The sequence below is a fragment of the Rhinatrema bivittatum genome, chromosome 5 (genome assembly GCF_901001135.1).
Source record: "Rhinatrema bivittatum chromosome 5, aRhiBiv1.1, whole genome shotgun sequence".
Lineage (NCBI taxonomy): Eukaryota > Metazoa > Chordata > Amphibia > Gymnophiona > Rhinatrematidae > Rhinatrema > Rhinatrema bivittatum.
In genome coordinates this window covers 271,948,219-271,967,120 of record NC_042619.1, presented here as the reverse complement: position 1 = coordinate 271,967,120, position 18,902 = coordinate 271,948,219, and the positions used below count along the sequence as shown (strand labels likewise).

Sequence of the window (18,902 nt, the reverse complement as noted above, 5' to 3'; positions counted from 1 at the left end):
ACAATTTATCCATTCGTAATGACAACTGCATTAATGTATTTTTTGTTCTTGATACGACCTTCCAGATAGCCAATAAGGATATATTAATAGGCTCCAAAGAACCTGCTCTTATTCCAGTTAACAATGGAAGGGTAGACTGAATATGCCCAGGAACAGGTGGTATAATATTAACAAAACCTGGTTCACGTGATGAACTGATATTGAGATCTTTACTCACAACCACGTCATTTCCTGAAGGGGCATCTGATCTCTATTCTTCCCCCTGCATTTTTGAATTTTCACCAGCTCAGGAGAACTGATGTCAAGTCTCTCTATCACCTTCACATAGTTCTCCTCAGAGCTGTCTTCAGATGCCCCTTCAGGAAATGACTTTGGTGTGAGTAAAGATCTCAATATCAGTTCATCACGTGAACCAGGTTTTGTTAATATTATACCACCTGTTCCTGGGCATATTCCGTCTACCCTTCCATTGTTAACTGGAGTAAGAGCAGGTTCTTTGGAGCCTATTAATATATCCTTATTGGCTATCTGGAAGGTCGTATCAAGAACAAAAAATACATTAATGCAGTTGTCATTACGAATGGATAAATTGTCAGAAGACTCTAAGCAAATGTTCCAGAGTTTGATATCCCCAGTGCGGAGGGAGGAGTTTGTCTCCTTTTCGACACCCAAAGACAGCTCTGAGGAGAATTATGTGAAGGTGATGGAGAGACTTGACATCAGTTCTCCTGAGCTGGTGAAAATTCAAAAATTCAGGGGGAAGAATCGAGATTGGGTGTCGAAAAGGAGACACGCTCCTCCCTCCGCACTGGGGGATATCAGTCGTCCCTGTAGGCTTGAGGTTGCATAGGAGATATGACCCTGGGGCTTAGAGAGCTTCCAGATGACACAGAGCCTATCATGCCCTTGGGGTCAGACCGCATGGGAAACCATGGGACCACTTGATGGCAACGTGAGAACAGCCGTTTTCCCCCCTCCCTCTTCTTCCCCATAGATATTAAAATAAAGATCGTAACAAAAATCATGTTCTAAGGGGCAAGTGGCTTTGGCTGTGCCACAGGCCTGCCACTTTTGATGAGACTAGTGGCCCCTTGGGATGATGTCACAGGCTCTCCGCAGGGAGGGGGGGGGGAGGGCAGGCACACCGGCGCTGCTCACCGCTCTCTTAGCCACCACCACCTCCTCTCCTTGATAAGCGTCCCCATTTTGAAGTTGGTTTTTTTTTCTTCAGACATGGCTTCGTGTCTGCTGTGCTCTCCTCAGCTTCTGGCAGGAGGAGTGAGGGAGTGGAGTTAATTTACTTTTGTCCCTTTTTTTTCTGTTTCATTGTGCTTTTGGTTGAGGGGCATTCAAGCCCTATGGGGTATCTTTTGCGTTGGGTGAAAAGCCATCCAAACACCAGGATTTTGTTTTGTCTCTCAGGTGTGTTTTCACCCGACAGTTAATTTTAAAATAGCTTTTCGGTATGACCACCCCCTTTGGGAGGCAGGGCCTGCAGTGATTTTTTCCTGTGGCTATCCTGTTCTAAAATAGGTTCCCCATATCATGTCAGTGAAGTCAGTCACAGATGCAATGAGTTGGTACAAAAAAAAAAAGTCTTACTCAACTGGTTTGTTGACTCTTATTTCTACAGTGAACAAAGCAGCAGCATTGGCAGTTCTAACCCTGGGAAGGACAGCAGAATAATGCAACAGATCATCCTGATGTTATATAATGAAAAACACCTGGCGAGGATCGGATTCCAATCCAGCACAGATGCACTAAATGCTAGACACAAATTATTTACTGCTTTAAAAAAAAAAAAAGCCTCTTAGATGCATACAGATGGCTCTGTTACAAAAATAAGCAATTTGAGATAAACAAAATAAACCCTATGAGCCGATATGTCCGAAACCCCGCCTCTCATCATCCTGGGGCAGGGTTTAGTGGATCACAATCACAATAATAGAAATACTCCCGCAATGCCAAGTCCAAGCAATAAATTTCTGATATAGAGATGAGGTTTATGAAGGCAATCAGTTAATCAGTCTTTAAATTGTAATTTTAAAACCAACGATTGGGTGCAGAGGGAGAGATAGAGCCAGATATTGAAAAGAGGAGATGACACTCCTGTACAAATCATTAATGGGACCGCATCTGGAGTATTGTGCATAATTCCTGGAAATTACATCTCTAAAAGGATAAAGAATAGAAGCAGGCAAGAGGGTCCACATCGAGGTTTCCCAGCCCTGTCCTGGGAGCACACGTAGCCAGTCTGGTTTTCAGGATATCTAATGAATATGCAAATACTGGGGGGATAATATTCAGTCACTGGCCAGATTGCAAAGTTAGCCAGATAAACGTATCCAGCTAACCGTGGAGGGATATTTAGTGGTGCAGTCACACTACTGAATATAGCTGGCTATCTTAAAGATAGCCAGATACCCTTTGAGGCCAGTTAAAAAAAAGAGAGATAGACATAACTATCTGGTTAACTTGAGGACTCTTTGGTATGACCAGAGTTAGCTGGATAACCATTCCAGATAACTTAAAGTGGGGGCATTCTGGGGTGGAGTTATCTGCCTACATTTCAGACAGATAGTCAGTAATCCGTCTATAATTTAGCAAGATAAGTGCCCCAAAACATTCAAAAGTCAGATTCACCCTGATAACTTGTGAATATTGACCTCTGTATCTCCAATGTATGCAAATCCATTTCATGCATTTTTATTGTGACTCTCCTGAAAACCAGATTTACTTCCATGACTGGGCTGGGAACCCTAGTGTACACATAAACCCAATAAAGTGAGACATTAGAATCTAAATATGTATACCCTCGGGAGAGAGGAGGTAGGATAGAGACAGTCAAATACCTCAAAAGGTATGCATAATGAACAAGGAAAGGAAGTTCTAGAAGAAAGGGGTCATGGCGTGAGGCTTGAGGGTGTAGATTGAACAGTAACTTAAGGACGGTGAATTCCCGGGGCAGCCTTCCAGTTCAGATGGTGGAAGCAAAAACAGTAACTGAATTCAAGAAAGTCTGGGGATAAGCACAGAGGCTCCTTAGTGGTAGGGAAACGAGGATAAAACCAGAGATCAAGCCAAATCATCAGTATTGCACAAGGAAGGGGAAAAAACTGCCAAACAAAAAAGGTCTGGACCAGGCCAAAATGTAATAGGACTGCACATGAACTGGACATTGCTTTTCAGGTTATCAAGTTTCTCTCTTTTCTTCTAGACATGAGCGATGTCATCACAAGCAGATATTAAAAATTCAATGACCGAGTTATGCAACCCATAAATATTTTAGGTGAAACAACAAGGAACTGCCCAAGTAGTGTCTCCAAAATAAACTGAAAGAGCTTCAGGGCAGGGAAGTGGGACATGAAAGAAAGCTGTAACCAAGTCAGAAAGCCTAGAATCTGCCAAGCTCCTCCCTGGAGCTCTGTGCACCACATACAAAACTGGATCTTCAAGGCAAACTCAGTCTTTTAAGAGTTTTGGTTTTTGCACATTCAGAAGCTGTGCCTCGAGATCATTTTGTTATGATCTGTTTATAAACCACAAGAAGTTTAGTAGGTCCAGCTGGTGCCAAACCCACACGACACATCCCTGCTGCTCACAGGCTCTGTGACCTCATGCTATCACCAGGCATCTCCTGCTGCTCACTCACTCTCTGACGCTAAGGATAAAACATATTTACGTATTTTCCAGCCCAAAGGTGTAGGGGGAAAGGGGGAAGTGTCAATCTATACAAAGAGACGTATCACTGCGCTTTACCGAAAAAGATGACAAATTAAAATCTCTGGTAGTCAGGTCACTTTGGCTTGATACCCACATACTCCGAAGGTTGCTGGACTCACCCCTGTGTATCAAGGTTGCATCCAGAGTGCCAGGAAGAGGAGGAAGGGGGAGGACGGATGCGTTCATTATTATCCTGCATTTGTAGGCGAATTGGCCTCCGAAGACCCCAGGAGACGTTCAATAATCCCTCGACAATAAACTCTCCTTCTTCCTGCGGGGAAACCAAAACACAGCCCATCCATTCTTAGAGGACATTATGGAAGGAGGACCAGCACATCTCCCCACCTCCCATTAATTATACTTTTAACAAATGAATCCCCAGGCCTCTCTATAAAGGCAAAAATGACATGGTAGTCTTAAAAATAATGATTGATGTGTGCCCCTATGATAACATTGTAGCTTGCTTAGAAAAGTATGCAAATCAATGAAGAAAAACTTAACAAGGAGGTCAATGGTCATTCACGAGTCTGATCAACCAACGGGGTGAGCTGGCACAGTTAATACTTTTGAGATTGATTTCACAGGCAAGCAGAGAGGGGTAGGCAAACAAATAACTGAAAAAAGTAGGACAATGGAATGTACTCCGGCACACAGCACTCATTTCTAAGTATTTTAAAGTTATATAATTCCTTTATGTCCTAATCCTGAATTCCTTGCAGGCGGTGCCGTCTGTTTTAATTGGCTCAGAATAAGAATGATCTCATGTTCTTGATACCGCACAGGGAGTTTTAGGGACCACATGGATCTCTTCTTCAGATGCTACCACAAATCTGAAGCAGCTTCATATCATCTTTAAAGGTCATATATAACCACTATCTCCGGATAATTCTTGCATTTGGTTCAATAAAAAGAAACAGGAGACTGCAATGAATTCTTCTTCAGGACTAACAAGGCTAGTGGAACTCTGCATGGTCCAAAATCTATAAAAAACAACTGCTTTTTAGGGTGCAAATGCATGCTAAAACATTTCTGGTTCCAACAATGCAGAAACTACAAACCGCGTGTACAGAAACGGGCAATTTCCTGCCCTTGCTTTGCAATCTCTTGACATCGCTGTGGTTGGCTACTCCTTCACCTCTCCCCCTATTTTTATTCCTTGGCCAGGGCCCTCAGACTGCGAGTCCCTCTGGAACCTGGTGCTCCTGCTTCTTGACTCTGGCCAGTAGGTGTTCAGTTGACTGATAACCCCTTCCAAAGGTAACAGCAATATGGTAAATTATTTAAGGATACTGTCATATCATAAACTTTTTATGCTGAATACTTTATCATATTGCTGTTATTTGATAGATTAATATGTTACCTAGTGCCAGAAGGGTTTCTTTAAAACACATCATCACTCTGGCATGCTAGAAGTTGTTTTATTCTAGAATTCCATAAAAACAACAAATGATTTGAGACAGCCAGTGGCTCAGTATCTGTGCTGCATGCTTCCATGGGGGAGATCTCTGTTCAATTGCAGAGCTCAGCAACTTTAAGCCAGCCAGAGATGCTGGAGAGGCAGCAGCGCTCACAGCCTTGGAGTTGGGGGTGTCACTGAACAGTGCCATCTAGTGGCCAGACTTGGGGAGGAGCAGGACCAGGTTTCAGACAGAGTCATCATGTGTGGGTCTCGGCCAAGGATTGTGTTCCCTAATAACTGTGCTATCCCGGGAGGGGAAGAAGAGCATTATAATATGAAAAACAAACAAACCCTGGCAGGTTGTTGAATGGAGTCTTGTGGCACCATAGGCCCACACAGAGGCAAGTTCCAATGGAGATGGAAGAGGAGGAGAAACTCGCTGGGCCAAAGAATTCAAAGGAAGGGGTGGCAGCTGGTTTTGCTCTTTACCTATCTGGTGATAACACACTCCAAGCTTTGCGTCAGTTTGCCACAAACATGCCTTTGTCACTTCTTACTCTGCAAAACCTGCAGCAATGATGATTTATTTGCTCCCTGGTCAATTTAATGGAAACGTTTTAATAATAAATCAGAAGGGAACGATTTTTTAAATATATAGTCCCTAAGCATTAAACTTGAGTAGACAAAAAGGCATATCACTGTCTTGGAGGGCACACAGTAGTCATCAAATACTGCTCCCCCCTTCCAATCCAAAGAAAGGATATATTAGCAAAAAAACGCACAATAAAAGAGAAGGAAGGATGTCACAAAAAATATATTGGCTTCTATTGACTTCTTTCCGGATGCTCTCTATGACCTCTAAGGGTGGCATCGTCTGAGCTGCCACCTCATTCTTCATCCAGTCCCTGGAGTCTATAAACCTTTCACAGAAGCTCAATATGCGAGGAGAGAATTCTTACCTCTCTGTGCCGGAGCTGCAAATTCTGCCCTTCATAGTACAAGTTGTAGGTCTTCAGGTGACACAGAAGTTCAGTCCTACAAAATATAAAACAATTGGAACCTTTTTTTTTTATTAAATAAAGTGAATACACTCTTCCACACCTCCTTTGCCCAACTTCCAGCTTTGTAACAAACCTGAGGTTACACACTCCGAAGTGAAGACCTGAGCTTTATTTGACTGGGATGTAACCACCCTGTTATGACAAAACCCTTTTTCTAATGTAGCAAGCTATTATAAACCAGGTTCCTGCCCCCACAAGCTTATGTGCCGGAGCCATATAATGAGGACCGAGCTGTGTGTGGATCCGAGTGATGTGTTTTAACCTGGCAAAAAGGGGTTTTTCAACCCTGCAGAGACTGCAAACCACGACAGCCAAGGTGAGGGAATATAAAAATACCTCAAAACCCCTGAGTGCTTTCCTGTATATGACAAATGTTCTGCAAGAACCAGCATCCAGCACTCACAATGTTAACAAGTTGGGAAAAGGGCTGTACTGTTTAGTCTGCCCAGAGGACAGCACTACATATCCAGCGGAGGAGGAAGCCAAAGGAATGCTGGGAGACCATTTAAGGAAGAAAAGGCCCAATCTGGTGGGGACGGCCAGGAGTTGCAGTAAGATTGCTAACTGGCTCTAGATTTTCAGTGCAGGTTGATCCAGTCCTGTTTTTACTCCATTGCATGCTGGGACTTATTCTAATTTCCCTATTGCATTCCTTAAGAAAAGCAAGACTAAGTATCTGCATGCAGGGAAGTAAAACCAGGACTGGATCAACCTGTCCTGAAAATCTGGAGTCAGTTAGGAACTGACTCCAGGTGGAGACAGCCAGCAACTCCTGGCTGTCTCCACCTCTCACACACAGAGCCAGCCAGATTGGGCCTTTTCTTCCTTAAATGGTGCACTCTAAGTAGTCTGAGCAAAAACTCACAATAAAAACTTTAAAAAATATGTCCAAAGCAGAAAGCCTGCAAGGGATTCAGTTGGACCGTTGGATGATCAAGGGATTAAAGGGGCACTTAGAGAAGATAAGGCCATCATGGAAAGATTAAACGATTTCTTTGCTTCAGTGTTTACTGAAGAGGATATTGGAGAGATACCCGTTCCAGAGAAGGTTTTCATGGGTGATGATTCAGTTCAACTGAACCAAATCACAGTTAACTTGGATGATGTGGTAGACCTGATTGACAAACTGAAGAGTAGTAAACCACCTGGACCGGATGGTATACACCCCCAATGAAATTTCAAATCTATTAGTAAAAATTTGTAACCTATCATTAAAATCATCTGATGTACCTGAAGATTGGAAGATGGCCAATGTAACCAGATATTTAAAAAGGAAAACTATAGACCGGTGAGCCTGACTTCAGTGCCAGGAAAAATCGTGGAAACTGTTATAAAGAATAAAATAACAAAATGTTTAGATAGACATGGTTTAATGGGACACAGCCAGCAAGGATTTACCCAAGGGAAGTCTTGCCTCACAAATCTCCTACAGTTTTTTGAAGGAGTGAATAAACACATGGACAAAGGTGAACTGATAGATGTGGTGTATTTGGATTTTCAGAAGGCTTTCGACAGAGTCCCACATGAGAGGCTTCTAAGAAAACTAAAAAGTCATGGGATAGGAGGAGATATCCTTTTGTGGATTGTAAGCTGGTTAAAAGACAGGAAACAGAGAGTAGGAGTAAATGGTCAGTTTTCACAGTGGAAAAGGTAAAACAGAGGCGTACCACAGGGATCTGTACTTGGACCGGTGCTTTTTAATATATGTATAAATGATCTAGAAAGGGGTACAATGAGTGAGGTGATCAAATTTGCAAAAGACATAAAATTGTGCAGAGTAGTTAAATCTCAAGCAGATTGTGATAAACTTCAGGAGGACCTTGTGAGACTGGAAGATTGGGCTTCCAAATGGCAGATGAAATTTAACATGGACAAGTGCAAAGTGATGCATATAGGGAAAGATTACCTTTGCTGTAGTTACACAATGTTAGGTTCTATCTTAGGAATTACCACCCAGGAAAGAGATCTAGGCGTCATAGTGGATAATACATTGAAATCATTGGCCCAGTGTGCTGTGATGATCAAAAAAGCAAACAGAATGATAGGAATTATTAAGACTGAAATGGAAAATAAAACAGAGGATGTCATAATGCCTCTGTATCGCTCCATGGTGAGACCGCACCTTGAATACTGTGTGCCGTTCTGGTCACCGCATCTCAAAAACGGATATAGCGCCAATGGAGAAAGTGAGAGAAGGGCGATCAAAATAAGGGGCATTAAACGGCTGCCCTATGAGGAAATGCTAAGGAAGTTAGGGTTGTTCAGTTTGGAGAAGAGACGACTGAGGGGGGATATGATAGAAGTCTACAAAATCATGAAAGGACTTGAACAAGTTAATGTAAATCGGTTATTTACTCTCTCAGATAATAGAAGGATCAGGGGGACTCCTAAAGTTAGCAAATAGCTCATTTAAAACAAATTGAAGAAAATTCTTTCACTCAGTGCATAGTTAAGCTCTGGAATTCATTGCCCGAGGATGTGGTTACAGCAGTTAGTGTAAGTGGGTTTAAAAAAGGTTTGGATAAATTCCTAGAGGATAAATCCATAAACTGCTAATATGGTAATTAATAAGCAATAGTAGCTTGTGTTCTATCTAATGTTGGGTACTTGCCAGATACTTGTGACTTGGATTTGCCACTGTTGGAAACAGGATGCTGGGCTTGATGGACCCTTGGACTGACCCAGTATGGCATTTCTTATGTTCTTATGCAACAGCTATTATGTATCATGAGTGAAACTTTACCATATTTTAACTTAATTATTTCAAGCACTTAACATTAAAAATGCCTTATTAATCTGTATTAATTTTATATTTATTGTAGTTTATAAATACACAAGATTTATCATGTAAAAAGCAAAGACCACCACATTAAATCCAATCAATCATGTAATAAAATAAATATCAATGTCTTCTTTCATGAATCCTCTTTCTGGAAAGGCAAAGATCATCATATCTACAATAAAATAGCACTAATCATATTCATAAGAACAAGTGCAGAGCAGAACTAGGACAGTTCACATTACAACCCAACATGGAAAAGAAAAAACAAATTTGAATTCTGGTATCACCTCAGCAAAACAAAATCTTTTCATTGCTAAACAGTTTGTGATGCAACAAAACCCTGCAAAAATCAAAAGATACCTAGAACCTTGCCATTCCATGCAATCACAGCACTAACTCTCAGGAATCAAATAGCACCATTATTTATGAAAAAGCAGCAATACAAATATTATACCAGGCCCTAGAACACTAATACACCACCTACTGGGCAAGAACGAGCCGGACTGCTACAAATCCCTACAGAGAAACCACACGCTAGGCAAAATACTGCACTTCTGTAACACAGAGGCAGAACACAGACAGACTCCTACCCAATACAGATACAAGGAATTACACATTAGAAATAGAAACATGCAGAGAAAATCAAAATAGAAAGCCTGAGAAACCAGACACTGAACAATGGAACTTTAAAGAGCAAAATACAAGACATGCACAGTCCCAAACATGGCGGATTCCAATCACTAAAAGCGCTACATTTATTTATTTTTTACCTTTGTTGTCTGATCTTTTCACTTTTCTAATCGGTTGGTCCTGGTGTCTTTTTTCCACTTTCCCCTTGTCTGTCTTTTCCAGGTCTCTTGTCTTTCTGCTTCTTCCCTTCCTCCCTTACACACACACACAGGGTCTCACTCTCAGGCGCCTCATACTCTCTCACACACACGCACACACACACACACAGGGTCTCACTCTCAGGCACCTCATACTCTCTCTCTCTCTCTCTCACACACAAGAAATGAGAGTCTCACACTCACCCCTCATCCCCACCAGGCCCTCACTGCCAACCTTATTCCTGCTTCTTCCCTCTCATTCAGTCCCATTCCCTTTCCTCCTTCCCTCTCACTCACCCCTTCCCTTCTCCACTCACTCCTTTTTCTTCCCTCTCACTACTCCTCCTACCTTTCAATACTTTCCCTCCCCTCTTACCCCCTATTCACTCCATTTCCTTTCCATCCCTTCTCTCATCACCTTCCCTTCTTCCCTCTCTCATTCGCCCCCTTTTCTTCTCTCACTACTCCTCCCTTTCCTTCCCTCTTATCACTTTCCCTCTCACTCCTCCTTCCCTTCAATTCATTCCCTGCTCTCACCCCTTCCACCACTCCTCTTCTATTCCTCTCTCTCATACCTCCTCCCTTCCTTCCACTTATTTAGTTCAGGTCCCTTCTCAGCAGGAAGGCAGGGGAGGGAAGGGAAGAGAAGCAAGTGAGGCAGATGGAAAGGTAAGAGATGGGGAGAGGAGGCGAGGGAATGAGACATTCTCACTCCTCCACTCTTCATCCCTCACATCATCGCAGTCATCTTCAGCCCGCTGGAGGTGGTATTCTCATGGGCCGGTCTTCACCAGGCAGGTCCTGAACCTGCCACTGCACATCTGCTTCTGTCATCACCACAGCGCCGCAGTTCTGGCTCATGTGCCTGTGGGGGGTGGAATTCCCGCAGGCAGGTCACCACTGCACTGCTGTGGTGTCGGGCAGCTCTGTTTGGCTGGGCCCTGGCTTCGCCACTGCTCCCTACCCCAAGCATGGGGTAAATTCATAGTCCAGACCAAGGGTGGGAGCCACACTAAGAAAGAAGTTGACTGTCTTGTCTTTTACTAAATGGGATCATTGCTCTAAACAGGATTCCAAACCACAAGAAGAAAAGAAATAGCCCTTTTAGCAAGAATAACCTGAGCCTCACTTGTGAACTTCTCTGGAGACATGACCTCTCTCATCCCTCCATTTTCCAGGTAGGTCTTGCTTGTGAATCCCCTGCAGGAATTCTGTAGAGATTTAATGTGTCAAAGTTTCGGGGTGGTCTCTAGATGAGGGGAAAGTGCCAGAAAGCATTAACTTTCTCTGCTCTTGGCCACAAGCGGCCACAAAACCAACGTGGTAGGGCTCCCTGGTCGAGATGGTGCCCACGCCCTGGTGCTGACAAGGATGCTCGTGCAAAATGATCCATCTCTTTTCCAACAACCTTACTCCCACCATTAAATTAACTAAACATCAACAGATAGCTAATAAAGTTAACTGATATTTACTAGTCTGCTCCGGGTTCATTAAACTCCAATTACTAACTTGTCGTTGACAAATACTTGTTAGACATTTACATTACATGAAACAGTTTAACGTCATTTGACTTTGCCAATCAAGATTATGCCTTTGAGGTCCCTTGACACTGGATCTCCTCGTTGCACTGTTTTTGTATGGCAAAGAGTATAAAAAGGTGCTCTTGAAAGCAGGCTTTGATGTTGGTACCCACCAGTAAAGCAAGTGGAGCTTTATACAAAGCCTCATTTTCAAATCAACAAAATTTATGAAAGAAAGATTGGGAAGTTCTAGAAGCTTTGATTAGCTACACAAAACCCAGAGCAAGAGGCATCCAGAGAACCTAACCAGGGGAGAGCGAATAAATGATCAAATTCACCAAAACAGTAGCACTGCATGTGACCTTTCAAGCCTTATCTTCGTGGCCTGTATAATGAAGGTTTCAGTAATTAAGGTCTGGTATAATTAAGCAGCCATTTTATACTGATGTACCATTTACAGTCAATTAATATCCTGACTGCATTAGCTCTGTTTTCTAAGCCAGGCAGGGAAATAAATTCTCAATATAAACCCCTGCTCAGATTCCAAAACACTCTAATTTTTTTTTTTCTCTCTTCATGTAAAAAGTGCTTCAGCCCATGCTGAGCTGCATTTTGTCCCTGGGTTTTGCTGTCTAAGCTGTTTTCACTCCCCTCAATTATTCTGCTGCTTCCTCGTTAAGATATAAAAATTAAACTTTAAGTTTTCATTAGAAAAAGCTAGCAAACGCAAGACCAGCAACCCTGGGAGCTCAGTTTGTTGGTTTACCAGTGTCACACCCCACCAGACTAAGGATAAACTACTAAGCCAATCACCTCCCACAGGCTTTCTCTGCTCCTGGAAGCCTCAGCGTCAGGGCTGAATTTCTAAACCTTTGATTTTAGTCCGGCTGCTTCCTTCCAGCTCAATTGGAACCAGCCTATACTAGGCTATAATGCCGAGAGCCGTTTTTTCCAGTGACACAAGGTTTATTCCCTCCTCTGTTCGACCAATTATCACTAGGACCAGGGGAAACACTTAGCAGATTAAGTAATCACCTAGATCACCACAATTCTGTGGGCAATGCAGCGAGGACACCCCCTTCCTGTCTGCATAAGCCCGGAACAGGAAGTGGTGTTTCATGGGCCCACTTGGGCAGGAAGAAGATGCCATCACTATTGCTGGAAGGAGCAGGCTGCAGTGTCAGCCTGTGTAGCAGAGAGGAGAAGTGCCAGGAGGCAGAGCAACATTGGGCAGGAGCAAGAACAAGGTCAGCCACCAGCAGCCCAAAGGAAAGCAGAGTTGCTTACCTGTAACAGGTGTTCTCCTAGGACAGCAGGATGTTAGTCCTCACATGTGGGTGACATCATCAGATGGAGCCTGGCATGGAAAACCTTTGTCAAAGTTTCTAGAACTTGGACTGGCACACTGAGCATGCCCAGCATCCACATGGAGTCCCTCTTCAGTCTCGTAATATAGAGTTCACGAGCGAAAAAGTAAAACAAACGAAAGGAGAACCCAAGTCCACGGGGTGGCGGGCGGGTTTCCTGAGGACTAACATCCTGCTGTCCTAGGAGAATACCTGTTACGGATAATCAACTTTGCTTTCTTCTAGGACAAGCAGGATGTGGGTGAATACCAAGCTACAAGCTGCTCCCGGATACAACAATGACCAACAGCCCCTAACTGTTTGCCAACGGGCACAAGAAATTACGGTGCTGCTGGTGACAGAAGGAGGCAGCCTGAACCTCAACAATGGGCCCTAGGCAGGGAGAGTTGGGTTTAAACCTGGAAAAGGTTGCGAAGGACAGATTGGCTGAAGTTACTATCCTGATGACAATCCTTGTCCAGGCAGTAATGGGCGGTGAACATTTGTAGAGATCTCCAAGTCGCAGCCCTGCAGATTTCAGTGATGGGGACTGCACGTGAGCCATCAACGTTGCCATAGCCCTTACAGAATCAGCTTTGACTCGGCCTCCCAACTGAAGGCCCGCTTGTGTGTAGCGGAAAGAAATAGAATCTGCTAGCCAGTTGGATAGAGTTTGTTTACCCACCGCAATTCCTAATCGGTTCTTATCGAAAGATATGAGGAGCTGAGTGGATTGACTGTGGCCTGCTGTGTGTTCTAAGTAGAAAGCTAGGGCCCTCTTACAATCAAAGGTGTGTAAGACCCGTTCGCCCTGGTGAGAGTAGGGCCTTGGAAAAAAAGGTGGGTAGAATGATGGACTGATTAAGGTGAAAAATCAATCAACACCTTAGACAGGAACTTAGGAGAAGCTCTTTAAAAATATTATGGACTAGATCGGCCACTATATCCTTTGGGGCATCAACAAACTGGAGAAATTCCAGCATCTTGTATCGAGCATCCTCCTCTGTGAGGAGCTGGAAGGGAATGGCTTCAGCCATGGCCCTGACAAAACCTGCAAAGGAGAGATCTAGGGGAGACCTACACCTTTCATCTGGCGGCAAAGGCTCCAACAGGATATCCCTGAGTCCTCAGAGGAAGACTCAGAGGTATCATCTCCCCAGGGGTCATATGGGCCCTCATCCTCGCTAAGGTCCCTGGGGGGCCTGCTCGGGTGAGCCCTGTCCAAGTCCCTCAGTGAGGGCACAGAGGGTACAGAGGACATTGGTGGCCTTGAGGGTGGCAAGGGCACTGATGGCCGTGAGGTTCTCGATGGCCTGGGTAAGGGCCCGGGGAACTGAGGCCTCTGTATCAAAGGAGCCGACAGCGCCGGAGGCTGCAATGAATCTTACTCCTTGGAGGACCCAATGATGGGAATCACTCCAGAGAGGGGCATCGAGGAACCCCTTGGCACCGGTTGTGTCGGAAGGACATCAAGAAGGACATCCATACACTGGAGCAGGGGTGTCAATAGCGCTGGAGCAGGTTCTGGCACTGGTATGGGAGCCGGTGCCATGGGTGGCTCCATGCCTCACAGGGCTTGGAGGACTGCACTCTGCGGTCCAACTCCTCCTGGAGGTCTGGTAAAGCTAGGACTGATGAAGGGGGACGAGGTGTCACTGGTGCCTCCAAGGAGCCCCGAGGAGGCTCAGTGCATGGCACAGATATCAGTGGGGAACGCCTGGGCCTATCGGAGGATGGGGCCTCCTTGCCACGAGGTCCCTTCGGTAGTGGCATATCAGTCGTCAGTGCTGCACCGGAACTGGGCCCTTGCGCAGATGGCGATTGGTAACTGTTTCCCCGACGCCTAAGAAGCTGAAGATCCTGATGTTTGAGAGTGTTGATGTCGGAGAGGGCCTATCACCGGCAACTCTCTCCCAGGACGAACCTGCCAGGGGAGTAGATAGAGACAAAGTATCCATCGGTTCCCCTCGGCTTCCAGGGGTCAACGTCTCAGATGCCAGCATGGATGGAGTGGACCTTTTAGGACCAAAAAGTATGTCTATCTCAGTGGTTCTCAACCTTTTTTCTGTCGGGACACACCTGACAGATGGTTCTCACATGCGTGACACACTGACCCATGATCGTCACAGGGCTAGATGTAAATGTACAGTTTGCATCCACGGGAACCCCCCCTGATCCACAATAATGGATGTAAAGCAGAATTATGACATTCCCCGTTCAACTCACTCTACAAAAAAGATGTTCTGGTGTCATCTCAGTAACAGCAACTCAAACTCCTTCTACTTTCAGGCTCAATAGCCCTACTTATGAAAAGACAGCAGTTTACCACCAATGCATGTCCTCTTGAGAAAACGCAACAAATAAGACTGATAAAACACTTACATGCTAGTAAAATATCTCTGTAACAGACACAGAACCGACCTAACATACTCCCAGGATCTGTAGTAATGCACATAAACTAATCCACACACAGTTACACCTGTATTATGGAATACACTCAAACAGGAGCAACCCTATCTATGAAAAGGCAACACTACAAATATTAAATCAGGCCCTAAAAACCAATACACCTCTTATTAGGAAAACAGAACTAGCAAGCAGCTATAGATCCCCACACAGAAATAATTGTAAAACTATACTAATAAGCAGAATAAATGTTTCACAACAACTATGAACAGAATAACATCCAACAATTAAAAACTCATAAAAACTATTAAAAATTCTCCAAACACCAATAAAATATTTCAAAAAAAGCAGACACATCACATAATATTAAATAATTAAAATAGCAGTCAATCAAGAAAAATAAACTTAAAAAGCCACCTTTACTTACCCCCTCCAGCAGCTTTCCTACTCCTCTTCCATGCAGGCTGTAGCACACACCAGAAGCAGCAGTAGTGGCTAAGCTCTATACTCATGGTCCTCTTCCTTAGGGCCCATGTCTCTCACACACACACACACACACACCATACCAGTCATGCCCCCATGACCAGTTTCTGTCTCTCACACACCAATCATCTCCCAGTCTTTGACAAACACACCAGACACCTTCCTGAACAGTTTCTCTCATGCCATACACACACACACAGGCTTCCCACTCCCGTGTTCCACTTACATATATGGGCTTCTCACTCTCATAATCACTTTCTCTTTCTCACATACACTCACCAGTCTCTCACTCCCATGCTTGTTCTCTCCACATGCACAGGCTTCTCATTCCCATAATCACTTTCTTTCTCTCCCACATACACACACACCAGTCACCTGATCTCTCTCATGCATACACACACAGGCTTCCCACTCCCATGTTCTCTTTCAGATATACAGGCTTCTCACTCCCATGCTGTATCTCACACACTCCCAGCTTTCTCACTCCCATGCTCACTCTCTTCACATGCACAGGCTTCTCATTCCCATAATCACTTTCTCTGTTACACACACACACACCCAGTCTCTCTCTCATTTCCATGCTCGCTCTCCACGTGCACAGGCTTCTCATTCCCTGAATCACATTCTCTCTCTCACATTCACATACATACCAGTCACACCGTCACCTTACCAACCAGTCTCTCTCATATACATGCACACACACAGGCTTCCCACTCCCATGCTCTCTCTCACATAATCAGGCTTCTCACTCCCATGCTTTCTTTCACATACACCCCCACAACACCAGGCTTCTTACTCCCATGCTTTCTCACATACCCAGATTTCTCACTTCCATGCTTTTTTTCTCTCTCTCTCTCTCTCTCACACACACACATCCCTGACTGTCTCACACTCTCACATACACATCAGTCATCTCCTTGAGCAGTCACTTTCATTGTCTCTCACATATACACATACATCAGCTCTCTGACCAGTTTCTCTCAATCACACACATACTCTCGATCAAATACATTCTCTCACTTACACACAGGCTCTCAATCACACACACATTCTCTCAATCACACACAGGCTGGCTGGCTGCTTCTCTCTCTTTCTGTCACTCACTTCCTCTCCCCCCCCCCAGCACAAACGGTAGCTGCTCCTCCAGCCCCCGCAGGCCAAGAAGGAAGAATTCCATCGATCGCGGGAGGCTCATGCTGCTGACTCCTTTCCCTTCCGCTTTCTCTCCCAGAGCAGGAAGATCAGCTGCCTCTCCTGCTGCCACCGGACTCCTGCTATCTTCGGGCGTCCGAACTTCCTGTCGGGGGGGGGGGGGGGTAGCGGAAGCGCAGCGCACAACGTCCGCTTCCTCCTCCTCCCCCCCCCCCCAAGCAGGAAGATCGACGGACCATACGGCCCGACGCCCGAAGATAGCAGGAGAACGGGTGGCAGCAGGAGAGGCAGCTGATCTTCCTGCATTGGGGGGAGGAAGCGGAAGCTGCACGCGGCGCTTCCGCTCCCCCCCCCCGAACAGGAAGACCGGTTGGCCATACGGCCGCAGCAGCGCTTCCCCATGTGTGCCGTGATGGCGCGCGAGGCGTGGGTTCTCTTGCGGCACGTCCTTTCTTCTTCCCGCGCACCACTTCCTGTTCCGGGTCCGGGGGGGGGGGGGGGGGGGGGGAATGCAGGCACGGGAAGAAGAAAAGGCCAGCCGCGGATGCCACAGCTTTTTTTTTTTTTTGCACCGCTGCCGTTCCCGCTGGGCTTGAACGTGCTGATAGCCCGGCGGCAACGGCAGCAGGGAAGAACGAGCAGCGGGAGGGACCGGGAGCCACGCGACACACCTGCCGGTACTTGGCGACACACTAGTGTGTCGTGACGCACCGGTTGAGAACCGCTGGTCTATCTTATCTAGCCAAGTATGATGGCCCTTGGGGGTCATCTGATCACACAGCTGACACCATCGGACGTCGTACAATGCCCCCAGGCAGAGGATGCAAACCTCGTGTGGATCAATAAGGGACATGGTCTGCGGGCACTGGGGACACCATCGAAAACCAGATGCTGCCATGAAAAATAGCCAGCAGATGATCGATGGCCAGCAGCCACCAAGGAGTGACACACTGGGGAGCGACCGCTAAGAAGGTAACCTACGGCACCATAAAAGGGGGACCAACCAGAGAAGGGGGACCAACCAGAGAAGAGGGACCCGACGTTGAAAACCAAAGAACCGGTAAGAAAGAAAATGGAGAAAAACACACTAAAGAGTGGAGCTCCACCACCGCAAGGCAACTACTTCGCGGAAAAAAAAAAAAGAGAGACTGAAGAGGGACCCCACATGGACACGCAGATGTGGCATGCTGGGCATGCTCAGTGTGCCAGTCAAAGTTCTAGAAACTTTGACAAAGGTTTCCCGTGCCGGGCTCCATCCGATGATTTCACTCACATGTGAGGACTACCATCCTGCTGTCCTAGGAGAAGAATAGGAATCCCATCCGCCATGGGGGCAGAAGAAGGAGGCTGCTGCTCAGTGGCATGCAGTGACATTTAGAACAGGGGATTCAGTCTCACTCCCTCAGTCCCCTCCTTCTCTTCCACATGCGCCGCCTACCCTCCCCACCCCCTTCCGGTCTACAGCAGTCTCACTCCCTCAATCCCCTCTTCCCTAGAGACAAAAGCATATGGCATTAGGCCTGTTGTAACATGAAACAGGTGTGGGCTTAGACCTCAAAAAGCCATGAACAAAAAATCGCAACATAGTAAACCTTCCATACTAAAAACAGCACTAACTGCCAGCCCTCAAACTACAACCCTATCTACAAATAAGCAACACTACAAATATTACATCAGGCTTTAACACCCCAATAACGGAAGACAAGACTCAAGCAGACAGCATAATTACAGAAATCAAAGCAGTCGTGCTGGCAGCACTCGATGAGAAACTGTTGGGTATCTCATCACAAATAACAGAGGTTAAAAATGCGCTCACTGAACTTAATCCTCTCCTGGTGGATGGACAAATCTCCTTGCTAGAGGAGGACTTGTTAGCGGCCTCGACAAAGCTGGCAGCTCTAGAAAAAATGCTGAAGGAGCAGACCGACAAACTGGAGGACCTGGAGAATCGCACAAGGAGGTCAAATCTGAGGTTTTTGGGCATTCCAGAATCCATGGAAGAGAGAAGCCTAGGAGACTTCTTAGAGAAATGGCTGCTGGAGGCCTTAGATCTCTAGGATATACAGGCCCACTTTAAAATCGAAAGAGCGCACCGTCTTGGACAGCGGAAAAACAGAGAGAGGCACATCCAAGGCTAGTGATAGCTAAGATTCTAAACTTCACACATAAGCATCGCGTGCTGCAAACGTATCGAAGGAAGCCT

At 45.5% G+C, this 18,902-nt stretch overlaps 1 protein-coding gene across 2 annotated transcripts in view; it reads right to left on the bottom strand.

The window, feature by feature from the left end:
- Nucleotides 1-18,902, bottom strand: part of RASSF2 (Ras association domain family member 2) — an 89,980-nt gene that overhangs the window by 34,920 nt on the left and 36,158 nt on the right. For both annotated transcript variants that reach the window (XM_029604060.1, XM_029604059.1), the window contains exons 3-4: nucleotides 6,082-6,157; nucleotides 3,843-3,994 (exon numbers count right to left, since the gene is read on the bottom strand). In XM_029604060.1, coding sequence (XP_029459920.1) covers nucleotides 3,843-3,994; nucleotides 6,082-6,157 — 228 coding nt within the window. The remainder of the gene's footprint in view (nucleotides 1-3,842; nucleotides 3,995-6,081; nucleotides 6,158-18,902) is intronic.